Source organism: Anabrus simplex, chromosome 8, assembly GCF_040414725.1.
Source record: "Anabrus simplex isolate iqAnaSimp1 chromosome 8, ASM4041472v1, whole genome shotgun sequence".
In the NCBI taxonomy this organism is placed as follows: domain Eukaryota; kingdom Metazoa; phylum Arthropoda; class Insecta; order Orthoptera; family Tettigoniidae; genus Anabrus; species Anabrus simplex.
Window position 1 is genome coordinate 245442479 of NC_090272.1, and position 14446 is coordinate 245456924.

At 39.1% G+C, this 14446-nt stretch overlaps 1 protein-coding gene across 2 annotated transcripts in view; it reads left to right on the plus strand.

Moving 5' to 3' along the window:
• LOC136879058 (histone acetyltransferase KAT8) overlaps positions 1 to 14446 on the plus strand; it is a 141801-nt gene that overhangs the window by 87562 nt on the left and 39793 nt on the right. For both annotated transcript variants that reach the window (XM_067152796.2, XM_067152797.2), the window contains one exon: positions 9910 to 10154. In XM_067152796.2, coding sequence (XP_067008897.1) covers positions 9910 to 10154 — 245 coding nt within the window. The remainder of the gene's footprint in view (positions 1 to 9909; positions 10155 to 14446) is intronic.

Sequence of the window (14446 nt, forward strand, 5' to 3'; positions counted from 1 at the left end):
TTCTATATTTACTGGAAGTATCCAGAAACTTTTTTTACATAAATTTTTGAACAGGGTGTGTTGCCTTTTGTTGGTTAGGTATTCTAGAATGTATTTTCTGACTGTTCTGGAAATGGAAGGTTCGTGATCGCGTATTCGAGAATGTAGATTAAGTTCGCGACTTAAGTTGGAGTTGTGATTGGTGAACCTAGGAGGGGTTGGGCGGACTCATGCATTCTGATTGGCTGTTCCAAGGCCAGGGTTTACCTATATATAGAGAGCGAGGCAGCGTTCGTGATAATTCGGTCTGTTTTGTCTGTCTTGGTCTGTCTGAAGTTTTACACCGTGTCCGACGCCTCGCTTCTGAGATGGGCCCCCTTCGGGTAAGCACTCTTGAATTCCGGCTAAAATTTCCGTAATGTTCGGTTGCTATTTCGTATAGGAGTCTGCCCTAGCCTAACCTAGATTCGCCAAATTAATTATTTATGACGCCTTAGCTTTTCAGCTGGGCTTGCCTGTTTGTTTTCGAGGCATTCCCATTTCTTATTTCACTAAGGGCCGAATTCATAGACAACACTTATACATAAGTGCCCCTTATAAGCCAGGTTTCATTTCATATTACCTACTTAAGTGTCCCACTTATTGCTATAAGTGGACCTCCCACACACACTTAAGTGACTCACTTATGTTGCAGCAAGATGGAGGATAATGATTTTGCTTGAATATGTTGCAGTTCATTCACAGAATGCTTTCCGTGCACACAGTAGAGATGGAAAATCCTGTTGAAATGTAATGTGATCAACAATTTAAAGAAGATTTCATTTTAGTAAAGTGAGAGTTATGAATATTCTTGTTCCTTTGATTGAGAGTGCTCTGGATGACTCACTATCTCACCATTAATGAAGATATTGTCTTGATAATTTATGCCACCTCTTAATTTCAGGTTATTATTATTATTATTATTATTATTATTATTATTATTATTATTATTATTATTATTATCACCATCATCATTACTGGCATTTCGCTTAATTGGAAACGTGTTAACAGTTGATAAGTTATCAAGACTGTAGGCCTATGGAATAGTAAAGAAATTATAAGAAAAATGAACGTGTTCAACTACCACCATTTATTTTAAGGTTGACTTTTGCTAATTATATCAGGATATCAACCAATCATTTGCCGGATTATATCAGAAGTTTCTGAAATTATGGCATCGCACATCAAAACAGACTATTTACATTTTATTGGAGAAGTAATTAGGCCTATTACAACATGACGGTTACGGATATATTTGTCAAATCATTAAAAGTGTTGTAAGGCTAGATATTCTACATTTGGATGAATATTTGTATATGTTCGAGTACCTGGATAACTATAAACATATTATATTAAGAAGAAAATTAGACTGGGCATTTTCGTAGTTTGCATTGCCATTAAATTAGAATCTAGCACCGAAACATGCTCTGTAATAAATAATGTTGTAAATACCATCCAACAACATTGTATTTTGTATTGAAAAGGTGGAACCCGCTAGATTCTAGTTTAATTGTGATCTCAGTTCAATACGGACCAAAAGATGAAGTTCCTTACGTTTAAAGTTTGCATTGCCCACAAGTTTTTCCCACGTCATTCATATTCTGATGGGAAACTGCGTCGATCTGCTTGTTCTACATTATGTGCATGTTCTTGCAGGTGCCGTCTCAGCTCGCTGTTTTGTTATCCATTCTGATAACCAAATACAATATAGACAATCTTTTAACCTCAAAAATGTCGCGCGCGGTCATGCGATGTCCTTCGATAAACCGTTGCCTACGTGATTAGATTAGTAATATCTCGTAGGCAACGGATAAACAAAGCGCAATAGATCATGCCACAATTCGGTAGCAGAACTACACGATCCAGGAAGCATGGGCATAATATACAGCATTGCCACATCTCCAGTGATACTAACTGTATCAATGAGTGTGCTCTTTAAGTGCTGTCTATGAAATGTAAACTCACATAAGTGAATACTTATTATAAGTAATCCCTTATTACTTAAGGGTTCCACTTATACATAACTGCTGACTATGAATTCGGCCCTAAATATGTAGATTGTAGTTTGATATATTTACCTTGGGGTTTGCCTCTGGTTGTTGAGCGTCACTTGATGTATGCTAGAGTTTTGGAGAGTACGTTTACTTCACTGTAAATTGCATTGTACAACTGAATTTGTAACTAGATGTATAGTTGGTTTGGAATTTTGTAACTTGTATGTAGATATTATCAAAGAACCTCTAAGTTATGTGTATCACAGAGCTTATAGTTTGTAAGTTGCAAGTTTGTGGATTTGGTTTCGGAATGTATTTGTAAAATTTCACTTGTAAATAATATTTTTTCAAATTTAAGGATCACGGCGAATTATTTCCGAATCTGCAACCTAAGCCATATCCTTGGCCTCAGTAGGTCGTAGTTCCTTCCACCTTCCTGGCTTATTGTCCACTAGATATTTACGTATGTTTTGGTCGGCGGAGATCACGCGTAATTTCAGTTAATGTTTCTGAGTGTGTAGTGGTTTCTGATGTTGTGTAGTTGCTCTTACCTTCCCCCTTGACTGTGTTTAGTGCTTTGTTTTGTGTAACCACTGTAGTGAAGGTTACATATACGAGATCAAAATGGGATGAAGATCTTGTAGCCTACTTCTAAATTGTCAGTAATAAGCTAAGCAGTCTGCAATCTGGATAAAGATGAGGAGAATTGGTGCAGTGTTTCCTGGGTGGTAATGTTTATGGAGCAACCAACCAACCTATGGATGGTTGTGGCAATTGGAAAGGCTCAGAAGTCAAGATTTAAGAAGTGAGCGTTGTGTTAGGTTAGAGATGCAGTTAGCAAATAACTGGTTTCAAATCATAACGGTAGTTGGGCACCTTGTCCTTACTAATTAATATGTTGAGTAAAAATTGTGCGTTTGAATCTGTTATAAGGGATAACACATGAGGTATGTATGTACGGTGTAAATATTTTGTTGTTTGTGAAGTGGGCAAGATGGAAATGTAATTGTATATTGTGAGTAATGTTAGAATTTTTTATAAACTTTAATTCGCAGTAAATTTAATAGTTAAACGTATGATAACTTTTACTCATGGAGTGAAAAACCTGGCATGTTACCTAAATTTAATTTCAGGAGTAAACAGGTAAGGTTATATAGCAAGTTTGGAGCATCGTCAGCCTGATGACCGTCGCCTTGGGAGGGGGAGTTCTGTCATGCTCCTTGAGTCAATTATTCCTGTAAATTGTTTGCAGGTGGTGCCCAGTTTCGATATTTATACCTTATCCAAGTGACTATTCATACATGTAGTAATTTTTGTTTCGCTAACCAGTTACAGTTGCTTGCCCGTCGTGTCTTTAGACGCATTCCTGTTCCCGGTCCCATCCCCCCCTCAATCTAGAATGGACCGGACCTAGTTTTCCGACATCAAGGCTGGGCACTTGTTCTTCAGGTGTCCCGCTCTTCCACACTGGTAGCACTTCCTAACTGCGCTGGTCTCTTCCGTAGCTTTGCTCCTGTGTTCCTCCTCCAGCTGGGCGATGATTCTGCGTAGACCATCAAATGATCTCGGTTGTGATACTTTCACTAGGGGTCGAATCGTATTGTGCAGTAGCTCTGTGGTAACATCTCGTTTTCCCTTGCATCCGGGTGCAGACGTTTGAAGAGTTGGTACTTCTGTAGGATGAAGGTGCTAGCTCTCTTTCCAGTGGGTTGTGCCTCAGTCAGTAGTTTCCTTTTCACGGAGCTCTTCACCCCTTCGGAATTACACCCAGTGAAGAATTCCCTCTTGAAGTCTGTCCAGTGTAAATTTAGACCCTTCATGTGTTTCCATCAAGTAGCGGCTTGCCCCTTTAATAGCGGTGTGATGAGTTGCACAAAGGTGTCCTCTGGTAGATTAGTCCTTCCTAACAGACTGACCGATCCCTCGATGAAGCTAGTCGGTTTCTCTTCCAGTCGCCCGTGGAATTCCGGAAGGCTCTCTATAATCACCTTCGGGTCTAGGTGTGCTGTATTGCCGGTTAGGTTTGAGGGGGTTAGCGGTGTGGTGATATGTCCTGTTAGAATTGATCTATATTCTACTGCGTGAAGGATGTTTTCCCTTATATTCTGCATATTTCCCTTGGTGGTCAAAAACCGGTTTTCTAACCTTCCTTCAACAGCAGAAATCCTTCCCTCAACCTGTTGCTTTATGCCGGAAACCTGGTTGTCCACTTCCTCCTTGAGGTTCGAGATATCCCCTTCCAGCTGGCTTACTCTACTACGAGGGGCGTTTGAAAAGTCCGTGCAAAAATAAAAACTACTTACGTGTTTGAGGTAAAACTTTTTTATTTTTCAGCATAGTCTCCTTTTAGGCTTATACACTTTGTCCAATGATGTTCTAGTTTGTTGATCCCTTCGGAATAATAGGATTTGTCCAAGTTTGCGAAATATCCATTAGAGTTTGCAATCACCTCCTCGTTTGAATAAAATCTTTGTCCCGCCAGCCATTTCTTCAAATTGGGGAGCAAATAGTAGTCCGAGGGAGCCAAGTCTGGAGAATAGGAGGGATGTGAAACGAGTTGGAATCCTGTTTCCATAAATTTTGCGACCACAACTGTTGAGGTGTGTGCTGGTGCGTTGTCGTGATGTAAAAGGACTTTCTTGTGGGCCAATCGCGGGCGTTTTTCTTGCAGGTCGGTTTTCAAACGGTCCAATAACGATGAATAATATGCACCTGTAATAGTTTTACCCTTTTCCAGATAGTCGATGAGGGTTATCCCTTGCGAATCCCAAAAGACAGTTGCCATAACCTTTCCGGCCGAAGGAACAGTCTTCGCCTTTTTTGGTGCAGATTCCCCCTTGGTAACCCATTGTTTAGATTGTTGTTTGGTCTCGGGAGTATAGTAATGTATCCATGTTTCATCCACAGTGACAAAACGACGCTTAAAGTCCTCCGGATTCTTCTGGAACAGCAGCACACCATCCTTGGAACACTTCACACGATTCCGTTTTTCGTCAAGAGTGAGCATTCGCGGCACCCTTCTTGCGAATAGCTTTCTCATGTCCAAATGTTTATGCAAAATATTATGTACCCGTTCAGTCGAGATGCCCACAGTACTAGCAATCTCACGCACCTTAACTCTTCTCTCATCCACCACCATATCATGGATTTGATCAATGATTTCTGGATTCGTAACCTCCACAGGCCATCCAGAACATTCAGCGTCACTTGTGCCCATATGGCCAGTCCGAAAATTTTGAAACCACTTATAAACTTTTCTAATCGAAGGTGCAGAGTCACCATAATGTTTATCAAGCTTCTCTTTAGTCTCCTGAGGTGTTTTGCCTTTCATAAAGTAATGTTTAATCACCACACAAAATTCTTTTTTGTCCGTTTCTTGAAAATCACTCGATTACCTTGATTCACACGAATGCCAAACACAAAGAAATTGACCAGTATGGCTGATACTTGGTGTGCGTTCATTCAAGAGATGCTACTAACTAAACACGACTTACACATGCCATCTCTCGGACTTTTCAAACCACCTGTCCCAGTTTTGATCTGATGTCCGATATCTGCTGCGTTAATCGATTGGTGATGCGATGAAATTTTGTCCTTTATAGTTGAAGTTTTCGATTCTTCAACTTTGTAAACCTGTGTGTACACTTGTCCGGTTAAAAATGAGTTAGCTTGAGTGTCTGTGTCAAGTTCGAGAAAGCACTTTGGTCATATTTACCTCATCTTCCGATGTTTCGGGATCTTCTCCTTCTTCAGCGAAATTTTCCCGTAATCGCATCTGTAGCGATTTCTTCTTCCCATTCTTCAGGAGATTTCTCTTGGTGAGTTTGTCTTTGAGCTGTTTCACCGACATATTGTCCAGCTCCATGGCTAAATGGTTAGCATGCTGGCCATTGGCCGCAGGGCTCCCGGGTTCGATTCCTGGCAGGGTCGGAAATTTTAACCATAATTGGTTAATTTCGCTGGCACGGGGGGCTGGGTATTTGTGTCGTCTTCATCATCATTTCATCCTCATCACGATGCACATGTTGCCTGCGGGCGTCAAATCGAAAGACTGCGCTTGGCGAGCCGAACTTGTCCTCGGACTGTCCTGGAACTAAAAGCCATACGCCATTTCATTTTTACCGACATATCTTCTAGTATCACTTGAATTTTGATCTATTTCGTGCTACACTCGTAAATTCTTCTGTCCTGTCCCACGTTCATCATTGATGTCTCCACAAGGATGCACATGAAATGCTGTCTGTTGATACACTTATTTATTTCACCTTAACTTCACATAAACATAACCTGATCAATTGCTGTCACAAACAAAATATACACATCAACAAACCGCCATTTTAACAATTGCCTATCACATTGCATGGAGATTGCAACCTTAAAACGCAGCTGAAACATTTGACTACTGACTGCCTATGTTGGCATGTCAGCCTAACCACAACACATGTTCCTGTGAAACCATAACTCGTCTCTACCATCAAGACCACCGCAACTCCATTCTGCTGTGCGCCACACCAGCAAGGGTTGCCCAGTAGCTGCATTGTCACATGGATTTTGAATCAAGGTTTCAACATTTTTGTACATGGCTGTTCTATGGCCTCGTCATATTCTCAGCGAAATTGCATCATCGGTTTCGATATGACCTTACGGATAGTTGCCTTGTGAGAGAAGCAGGGGAGGTGACATCAGTTTATCTATAAAAAGAACGTTGATCTGAGGCTAGTATTTCTTTGTAAATAGTCAGCTTCCAATAACTCGGACATATGATAATTCTGGTAACATTTTTCAAAAATAACATTTTTAATTATTAATGTAATATCCACATTCTGTCAAAGTAAAAGGTTACAGAATTAGGTTATTTATTGAATGTCCTAACCGTATTATAGAATTAGGTGATGTAATGCAGCAGCTCAACGCCACTCCTCAAAGCCTTGCGCTGAACACGAGAAACATCCAGACAGACCACGTCAGTGGCATCAAACAAGAAAAAGTGTGTGATTCTTTAGGGTTACTGAGAAACTGAAATTTATTGAAAAGTTGGAGTTAGGTGTTTCTGTGGCAAATGTGTGTAAGAATAACGAACAGTTTCCAGTTGAAAACTACTGAAGTTGCCTAGTGACACAAACCTGGTACACAGGTCTAGCGGAGTTGCAGTTCATTAGCTGCTATTCATCAGGAAGATAATGAAGGTGACTATTGCTATGAGAAGTCAGTTGGTCAGGTTCTTTACTTAGTCTTCTCTGAAATCACTTCACCAAAGTTGGAAATGTACTCCCTTAGTAAACCCTAATTTCTCTTCAAGAAGACCATCACACTTTTTATCAGTTTCATGGATCCCTTGTGCATGGGGGATGCAGATCCCCTGCTTGTCTTAAGGGGCGACCAAGGGATGATACTTTTTGGAACGATGAGACATGCGATGAACACCATGGGTCGACTTTATTTTCGATTAGTACTAATACATGTTCCTAGTTGTGCTCCCTTTTAGAGCCATAATCACTAGTTCCTGAGGAACACGTACCGCTACTGCCTCCAGCTGGGCCTGTGATTACTATCATCTGGGGAGGCTTACCATGGGAGTAGTACCATTATATGAAGAACACCATGAGTCTGTGGTACCATAATGTGGTCTACATTGCCTACAATTAGTACCACTATGCGAGCAACGCCATGAGTAACCGGGTGAGTTGGCCATGCGGTTAGGGGCGCGCGGCTGTGAGCTTGGATCCAAGAGATAGTGGGTTCGAATCCCGCTGTCGGCAGCTCTGATGATGGTTTTCCGTGGTTTCTCATTTTCACACGAGGCTGGTGGTGCTGTACCTTAATTAAGGCCACGGCCGCTTCTTTCACACTCCTAGACCTTTCCTATCCCATCGTCGCCGTAAGACCTATCTGTTTACATGTAACTAATCTCATTATTAGACCCGTATTGAACTATGCTATGATATACTAACAATTTGTTGGTTGTTTTGATCCACCTTTTCAATACAAATTACAGTTTGTGTTGCTAAGTTGTAATGTTACAACACTAATTTACTGGGACATGTTTCGCTTTTATTCACAAGCATCATCAGCCTATACAATTGCCTCAAGGTTTGTCGTATTTGGATTGTTGTTACAAATTTCATTACATTGAATGTAAATCTAATTTCAGTGATATCAATATTTAAAACATAATAATATACACATGAAAAATTATGACAATATTATTTGCAATGTTAAAATGGAGTAACTCTTAATTCTAAAACACATTGACGTCCAAAACACAGTTTTTACAATTTGAAAATTTGGCTAAAAATTGGTCGCAGTGTTAAAATAAAATGATTTAACTATAATTTGGCATTAAAATTTGAGTCATAAATATAAATATAGGATGTTAATATATAGGAGCCATAGTTTCTGAAGTGCGTTGGTTTCTAGAATACAGTAACATTTCAGTATTGAGAATTTTAGTTAAGAATTGTGCTCTGTAAATAATGTTATTTAAAAAGACTGTAATTTTGCATTATGTGTGATTGGAGTCATGATGATAATCTAGAATTGAAGTCTTGGGAAATCTGGAAGCCATTTGTACTGTTGTGAGGGGCCGGTGACAACAAGCACCATCTCAGAAAATAAGGCATTGTGAATCAGATCCAATGATTGTTTTGGATTCATGGTCATTTTTTCATCATCATTTATTTCAGATTCTAGTCAGTGGATACATTTTGAAGTTTTAATTATCGTTTCATTCCATTGCACCTCTTATTAGGGGCAGATGACCTAGCCTTTTCATTGCTGAAAACTATTTTGGTTAGTGCACACAACTGCCATCCTGTCTACGGAACCGGCTTCATGCTCCTGCACAGAGTGTACAGTCCCGTCCAGTGGCTCAGTGTATATGTCCAAGGTGAGGCCACTGAATAAAGACACTGTAGCTCCTGAAATTCATACAGATCGTACTCATACATTTATGAAACCTAACTTTCATAATAATTCACTTTGTATTATAAAAACAAAGAAGTAAAGGACTGGAGTACCGAATGGTATCTGCAAAATTCTTCTCCCAGATCAAATATCTCAGTGACTGATATCCTGGATTTTGAAAACAATAAGGATTCACTCTGGAGATCATTCCAGGTCCATGTCAAGGGGACCGTTGCACTCTTTATCTCTTTTACCTCCTTTAATGGTACCTACCTGTTATCCCACTTCTTAACTATTGCTTTAAACCCATCCCGTGGGCTGTTAACATTTTTATTTACCGTTTTTCACCAATCATAATTACTTTTTTAAACTCTCTCTTGCCTCCCTTATCAGTCATATGGAAATGCTTATAACCTTCCCCTATGTTCAATTTTTTTTCTAACTAAGTGAAAGTCCTCATGTAACTCCAAAAAATGTTGCTGACCATATAGTTTCTATATCTTGAACAACTAGAGACAAAAAACACTTAAGATATATCAAGAAAGGGATATGGATCAGAATATACTAGACCCTTCACCATGAAAATTTTTTTTGTTATCTTCAAATTCACTGAAATTATTTTCCTGTGTGCCCTCTTGCCTTACATCAATTTTGTTTGTACTCTGATTACTTGTTGTTCTCTCTCTACATCCTAAAAGAGCTTCCTAATTCTTGTGCTCTTGTTTGGAGTCAAACTCAAAAAGGTCATGTGCAGAACAGGTCTAAAATAATTTGCAGCAGTGGGATGCTGATGCTAGAATTGTGCACTGGATGTGTGCTCTACTGACATTAGAACTAAATCTTCTGTATCTAAAATTCAGTTATTCCATCTTGATTTATGCAGAAGAAATATCCTCCTCTTCCAGTACATGACCTTTGTATCCTGCTCTCTTCCTACCTATATTGTGTGTGTATTGGTTCATTATTCACTTATTTTTAATACCTTTTTCTGTAGGAAAAAGAATCTCCTGATGGTAATAATGTAGCATGTATCCTGACTCTGCCTCCATACCAGCGGCAAGGCTATGGAAAACTTCTTATTGCTTTTAGCTATGAGCTCTCAAAAATGGAATCTGCTGTTGGAAGTCCAGAAAAGCCTTTGTCTGACCTAGGCAAGCTTAGTTACAGATCTTATTGGTCATGGGTTCTTTTGGAAATACTAAGGGACTTCAGAGGAACTTTAGCAATAAAGGATTTAAGGTAAGTCAGAGTAACACATATTACTGCAGTAGAATTCAGGTTCCAAAAATTATTTCATTAGATTTATGCATTTTTTCCTTTGATTTAAGATAATTCTTAATAGAAGTTTCACCGTTGCTGTGCTTAACCCTTTCATTGCTATGCTTTATATGAGGCGTCTAGTATCAAAACCGGCCAAGTCACAAAATTTACCAAAATGAGTTGAGGTTATCAATTTGAAGTAGAAGTATAGCACTATCAGGTGAAACAAGAATATGCTTTAAAATCGTCCATGTCTTCATGTTATAGACCACTGAATTCTCGGTCGTGCAGCAGAATCGGCCAAGTCATGCAGCCAGTGAATTCAAAACCGGCCAAGTCAAGGAACGAGCAACAATCTTTATGATGCAGCATTATTGTCTGGAATCTTGTGTTGTTACATTAAGCAACAATGTGATAATACCAGTAGGCAAAATCGTTCCTTGTAATGTATATTCTTTGAAGTCATTATATTTTGTTTTTTGGTTGTTTGCAACACTGATTTACGTATTCGCGGGCTTCTTACCGTCATTGGCGCCAAAACAATCCTATTTCCGGTGTGCTCGTATTTTGTCATTGTTGTGTGCTGTAACGTGGATATTGTTCCGAGTGGAGAACTGAAAGATTTACTTTCATACCTTGTGAAATTGTACAAAATTGCAACAAAAACGGCCAAGTCAAAATTTAAATTAACAAAAAAGATGGGTTAATTATGAGTTAGATTTCTCAAAACAGCGGAACTTAAATATTAAACCATTAAGGATATAACTGTGAAAAAAAACCTTTCCTGACCATCATTGCTCTGTCTCTAAGAGGTTTTTCGTCCATATTGAAAAATATGCCTTGAGTGACTTGGCCGGTTTTGATACTAGACACCTCATATGCACTTGTAAACCCTCTCTGCTAACTTTTACACATCATCATTATTCCCAGTAGGGCGCACGGTTGGGGAAATGAAGCATGTTGCGTTCCTGTCTCTTGCCATAATTTTAGATAGAATCGGGGTGTGAAAAAGGGTTTTGTTAACCAATGTTCTGAAACTCTCAATTTCTTTAAGTATTGTCATAAGCATTGTAAAAGAGAGAGGAAGAATCACATATCCCGAGTATGACGATGCTGTCCCTCGAGACTGGTTACACGTATTGATGCACAGTCCATCAGGAGAACAAGTTCATTTTCCTTTGTGCGTGTGTAAAGGAAAATGAACCTTAAATACATTTTACTCTGGGAGCAGGCAAGTAATACTTTGTTTATACGTTTTCCACGGGACCAAAGGAAAAAAAGTATGAGTGTGAAAAGCCCTTAAATGAAATTCTGTAAATATGAAGCTGAGTTAAGTATATATGGCAATATGAAACAATGAAAACACAAAAGAAATGCACCCAGACTTTTAAAAATGCAAAGAGAGGGAAAAGGGTCACTTTCCAGAATAAAGTAGTCCGTTATCTTGGTTTGTTTTTTGTTGGCCGTGGCCACACATCTACAGCATTCTCAAACCAGTACAATTTGGCCATTATTTCCTCAGAAACATTATGACGCGTCACAAAATGTTTGATAGTCCGTAGAGCATTGACAGTGTCATTAAAGTTCACTGAAGTTTGCTGCGGCTCTTCGGTATTAGTGTCGTGATTACAGTCCTCACTCAGACCTCTGTGCGTCTTCAGCATTCTCGGAGATAGTCGTGGCTTCTGCAGTAACAAGGTTAGCGTCAAAATTTACTTAATCGTCGAATGATGCCTTCTCTTCCAATTTCCTCCATTCGCTGTCATTATCAGGATCATCGCCATTATCATCGATGTTATTACAGTCGTTATCAGAAATACCTTCAAATCCAGCTTTTAGGAAACAATTTTGAACTGTAAGTACTGAGACACGGTGCCATGATGCTGTGATGTAATGCATTGCCTATCAGAAGGAAAGAAAATAGTCTATATTAATTTATTGTTTTTAATTTGTTTGAAGACACAGGATTATTATAACAACTCATAAACTTGTGTGTTTCGGGGCTGCTTCACATTACGCGACCAGAATCGGCTACAGAGTAGCTGAGCAGTAGCCGCCTTCCCCGGCCCTGTGCTAGTTTTTTATCATCTGCTTGCCTCTTGTTATTGCCAGAAAGAAAGAAGGAAAAAATGTGTCGTAGGTTGTTGGAAGATTGTTTGGAAAAAGGACTTTTCTATAAATTATTCTATTATTTATATGATGACCAAGTTTATTAGTTACTTGAGGATGTCAAAGAAACCTTTTGATGAACTCTTTGAAAGTGTGAAAGATATTACTGGTACGGGTATGGATACCAAGTTGAGAAAAGCAAAAACTGGCTAAAGAAGAATTAGGCTTAACTTTGAGGTAGTTAAACTGAGAAAACTCTATTGCTACATAAGTTCCAGATGGTTGTATAATTTGTTTATTCGGCCCACTTATCTAGATATATCGTACACACATGATGTGAAGGAGGGTGTAGTGGTTGGTAGTGTGATATGTTGTATGAAGAGTGTGAGTACAAACCATACCATGTGCAGTTTAAATTTCCGGCCCCACTCGGAATTGAACACGAGGCCAATAGGTTGTCCATTCAGGCAAGGAGCTGGACACATTCACACTGAAAATAATTGATTTTATTTAGTACAGTTTATAGTATTTTGAAATGAAATCCATAACATGGAGGAATATGGAATGCACAATGACAATGAAGGGAGATCTGAACGGAACGCGATTGAAGAATGTTAAGACCCGTGAGCACAGCGATGGTTTACCAGTTGCTGGGAGTGGTCGGTCGCCGAGACAGAGTAGCCCTGTGCGAAGAGCTCCGTGAAGCATGGGCAGCTGGTAGCCGCTTCCTGTCCCCTAGTGTGAAACGGCTCGTAATGCACAGTATTGCGCAAAGTCCTAGGGTAAACATTAAAGAAAGAGGAATTAAATGAGAGAAATCTTGCCTGTAATGTGTTGATCTTCATTTCGTCCTTCTTTCCAACGTGTAAACGTCTAATTGTGTGCTGCACCAGCATCTTACGATAATGCAACTTCAAGTTGCGCATCACTCCAAGATCGCACGGCTGCAGCTCACTTGTGCAATTCGTAAGGAAAAATTCCACAATCACATTTTTCATATAAGAAGTACTGTAATAGGAGGATGTGCTGGGCATCGATCCACGAATAATATGATCTTACGACCTTTCACTCCCGTTTTGGCGTCCAAGCTTCGAAGCCAGTCTTCAAAAACGGTACATCATATTGACAAACAGTTTGCTCTATAAGATGCCTCTTTTAGAGATTTACATGGTAAAACCTATGACATTTTCTTCTGTCTCCTCTATTTATGGCTTAGATTGAGTTAGAAATGTTTAATAAGGCAAAATTTGGGTGCAGTTTTCACACACCATAAGTTTCTGGATACTTATATGACAGCTAGAAACATACAGTTTGGTTCACATATGGTTCTTTTCTGGCTCTCAACTTTTATTATCGAACCTAAGTTATGAACTTGAGAGATGGTTGTTGTATATATTATATATAATATTATATTCATCATATGGTAAATAAATAACTACGTGGGCCAATGTTTGTGCCGAATTTGATGATTCTACCCTTTTTATTTTAAATATATATATCTTTATATACAGATTGCTCCAAACTGACCTGCATTTATTACTCGTCGTCATCATCAATGTCCCACTCCAGTCACCCGGGTGTGGTTGACAAGCCTCCTCCACTCCTTTCTGTCCTTCTACTTTTCCTGCTCCATTACTTCTGCCACATCCAATCCAGCTTCTCTAATGTCCTTCCAAATCTGATCCGTCCACCTTCTTCTCGGCCTTCCAACTGGTCCCTTTCCATTTCCCTTCTTGCTACCCGTTCCTTTCCCATTCTTTTTACATGTCCGAACCACCTCAGTCTTGCTTTCTGTATCTTCTGTACTAACAGTTCTATATTTAGATCTTCTCTGATTTTAATATTTTGAATTATATTTCTTCTTATCTTTTTAAGTGATGTTCTTCAAAATTTCATTTCTACTGCTTGGGTCTTACTATCTTTTCCCTTATTGGTTACCAGTGTTTCTAGTCCGTATTTTACATCATCATCATCTGCAGTTTCCTAGTTGTTGGCCAGGTATGCTTTCTGTATGTTACAATTGGTATGAAATACTGTTCATATAATGTTAATTTCGTTCTCTTGGGTACTTTGTCATCCCATAAAAGATCTCTGACTTGATCTTAGTCTGTTAATAATTTCAGGGTTGATTTCATTACTTCCAGTAATAATACTACCCAGAT